The sequence below is a fragment of the Petaurus breviceps genome, unplaced genomic scaffold, assembly GCF_028583685.1.
Source record: "Petaurus breviceps papuanus isolate PSGF00001 unplaced genomic scaffold, PetGlider_PUasm1.0 189, whole genome shotgun sequence".
Classification (NCBI taxonomy): domain Eukaryota; kingdom Metazoa; phylum Chordata; class Mammalia; order Diprotodontia; family Petauridae; genus Petaurus; species Petaurus breviceps.
In genome coordinates, this window is record NW_027185809.1 from 23250773 (window position 1) to 23253976 (window position 3204).

A 3204-nucleotide genomic window follows, 5' to 3' on the forward strand; every position below is an offset into this window, starting at 1 on the left:
TATAGCCTGAGCTTCTTAGAAAGGAGCCCAGAAGCTTCCCTACGTTGGCAGGTTGCAGGCACTAATCTTTCGTTTACTCTCTTTCTCTGTCCTTTGTTTTATTTTGCTTTTGTTTGTTTTGTCTTACTGTACTTTATACATATGACTTCACTTCTTCTGTCTGTGTTTTGTGTGTGGGGATGGAGATGGTGACCTGGGCGTCAGATGTCACATTCACTGTCGCTGGATGTGATGGAAATGGCTGACGTGGCGGCTTTGCTAGACAGGCTGGCAGCGGGGCTGGCGACGGCCCCCAGAGGTTCCCCAACGCTCTCTTCCTCGGTCTGCAGCGACCGACCTGAGCCCTGGGACAGCACCTGCTGCTGTAGCCTGCGGGGAATCAGGGACACAAGATCACAGTTCCGCCACAGATTTGGCTCTTTCCAACCCTCCCTTACACTCCCCTCTCTTCCCTGACATCCCAGATTCCGAGTTAGAGCCCTTTGAATACCCAGCTCATTACCTTTCCCTCACCTAGGGCATCTTCACATATATAAAAGTCCACTACCAGTCCCAGAATCCACAGAGAAAAGTAACCGGCATATTTAAGGCTTCCCACAAAAGATGTCTCCCTCTATCTCGTCTCCCTCTATCTCCTCTGTGACCCGTGGCAGAGTTAAGGCCCGATCCCCATCCTCTTTAGTTTTCCGACTCTTCTTGAATTAAAGGAATTTGGGGATTTGGGGTTCCATAGTCACATGGGATGCTTCTACTGGTATATGATTTTAAAAGCCTAATAGTAGAAAACACCAAAGGCCTGTCAGCTCTCACAAGGCCTCCATTCACAGGATAAATGGAGTGGATGATCTAGGAATCTTCTCCCTACGCCTTGAATTCTACAGTACCTGTGCTTTCTACCACCGTCAGACCTCCCTTAACACTGCATTCTCCACTACTCCCCTCCCCGCAAACTCTCTTCCCGACCAGAGCAGGAGGCAATGATTGCAAAGAGAGGGTCTATGTGGGAGTTCGATTGACCCACTTCGTTGCAGGGACGATTTGACGAGATCAACGAGAGCCAGCTAGGGGTGGGGTGTGTGTGTGTGTGTGTGTGTGTGTGTGTGTGTGTGTGTGTGTGTGTGTGTGTGTGTGTTTGTGACTTTTCCAAACTGTTACTTGACTTCTCAGGGCCCTGTCAATGAGCCTCTGAAAAAGCCCAAACTAAGGTTTCGAGTCTGGATCACTTCAGCTTTGACAGTCACGGCTAGGTCCCCAGCAGGGACGAGGGGGAAGAGCTAGGGTCAACTGGACTTGACCCTAGAAGAAACTAGTGTCTCCATGGAGAATGGAGATTATTTAAAAATAATTAAGTAAAAATGGAACATTGGCTGTGGGGGAGGGGAGGTGGAGCAATTTACACGTATTTCTCTATATCAGATAATCCAAGCAAGGATTAACCTCAAGAGTCGGTGCCCTAGAGGATAGTGGGAGGGCGAAACCTAAATCGTGATTTTAGAATTCTGCATAATTTCTTGATTTTTAATTTGATTTCTGTGTTTAACCTAGAGAGGTGATTCTCTCACGGTTTTCCCCGGCCTGGCAGCAGTAGTCACTTCCGGCCGAGGGAACTGACACCCCGGACAAGCATTTACAAACCCGAATTCAAACGGAAGGGAGAAAAGGAGCCCTAGAGGGAAGATGTTCATCCAGGAGGCCTTGAACTCTCCTGACCTCTTTCAATTTAAGAGAAACTCAGAAGCTTTCCCTCGCCATCATCCCCAAAGCATTTATCTGAGTTTCCCTTCTTTTCATAGAAACTGTAAAGCCTCGTCGATTTTAATCTTCCAGTATCTTAGTCTCTTGTGATGCTTAAGGAGGAGGAAGAAACTAAACTGTCCTCCCCAGACCCTTAGACACTGCACGGCAGTCAAACACCCAAGTACTGACCTGTTTTTGGCAGCTGCTGCTCTGTCCCTTTGTCTTCGGTTTTTGAACCAGTTGCCCACTTGTGTGGGGGTAAGTCCGGTTGCCTGGGCTAGTTCTCTTTTTTTGCTGGGGTTAGGGTAAGGGTCCTGCAGGTACCACTCCCTAAGTAAGTGTCTTGTCCTCTCCTTGAAGCAATGAGTCTTCTGTTCCCCGTCCCAAATGGTCCGAGGTAAAGGGAACTTCTTCCTCACCCGATACTTGTCCACTGGCCCCAGAGGTCGGCCCCGGAGCTTCTCGGCTTCTTGGTAGTGAGCCTCCAGCCACAGGGCCTGTAGCTTGGCATGAGATTCCTTGGTGAATTTGTGGTTCTCCAGAATGTGGTAGAGTTCCCGGTAGTTCCCTGTATGGAAGGCCACAATGGCCCGGGCTCGTAACACCGACTCATTCTTGTTCAGGGCTTCACATGCTGCCGGGGCCACAGGCAGGGACCAGAGAAAGCGGCCCAAACGCTCGATGTCCCCGCTTTCTTCCAGAGTCTCGCATACCCCAGCTACTTGCTGGGGGCTGAAATTTAGAATAGGCAACTGGAACATGGAGAAAACTGCAGGGGCTGCTTTCCCCACCAGTAGCGCAAATTTCAAGTTTCCCCAGAAGAAGTCCAGTGAAGGATGAGGATGAGGATGAGGATTATTTTCTTGATGAAGGCTGTGCCGGCTACTCCTAGGCGGCGGAGGGACAGAAAAGCAGCACCAAATGTCAGGTCTACTGGGAGCTGTTGCCAGCGCTAGGCTTGTCGCAGGGGAAGGGTATTGGGGGAGGCGGCAATGTGGAAGGGTGGGTGGGGGAAGATAGAAAGGAGGGAGTGCTGGGAGGAAGGGTTTAAAAAAAAAACACGTCTAGTTCAGCTGCTGTTGCTCCTGTTTTGCTATTGGACTTGGCAGATTGGTTGCTTGCGCGCGGTAGAGACCTCCCAGTCAATCACTGTCAGCATCTGCCAATCAAGACTTCGAGCACCACAGCAGAGAGATTTCAGCACCTCCCAGAGCTCGACAGCGCCCAGAGCTCTGGTACTCACAGTTGGACTTTCTAAGGTATTTTACTGGAGTCTGAGAAAGAGATACTGTGTGGTAGGTGGACTGTGGGGAGAAAGAAAGGGAAGAGAGCTCCTGTGTTTTACAATTCCCGAACTTGTCGATGCCTTTAAGTACTCGCTAGAGAAAAACTGCTCCTGGACTCTGGAATTTTACTTGCTGGAATTTCTAGTTACAGAGAAAGGACAAATGGAGCAAGAAAAAAGAA

The 3204-nt window shown here is 49.6% G+C and overlaps 1 protein-coding gene across 1 annotated transcript; it reads right to left on the reverse strand.

The window, feature by feature from the left end:
- Window positions 1-200: 200 nt before the first annotated feature.
- On the reverse strand, window positions 201-2498 carry SIX6 (SIX homeobox 6). Its single transcript, XM_069091691.1, has 2 exons — window positions 1927-2498; window positions 201-369 (listed from the first exon to the last, which is right to left on the reverse strand). Exons 1-2 carry the CDS (start codon window positions 2496-2498, stop codon window positions 201-203), a joined length of 741 nt encoding a protein of 246 aa, XP_068947792.1.
- Between the last annotated feature and the right edge of the window lie 706 nt (window positions 2499-3204).

Bases quoted from the DNA above. Each gene is read 5' to 3' on its own strand.
- SIX6 (XM_069091691.1), bottom strand. From the start codon at position 2,498: ATGTTCCAGTTGCCTATTCTAAATTTCAGCCCCCAGCAAGTAGCTGGG. The intron at 370-1,926 runs GTCAGTACTTGG...GATTCCCCGCAG, and splicing joins GCAGCAGCTGCCAAAAACAG to GCTACAGCAGCAGGTGCTGT.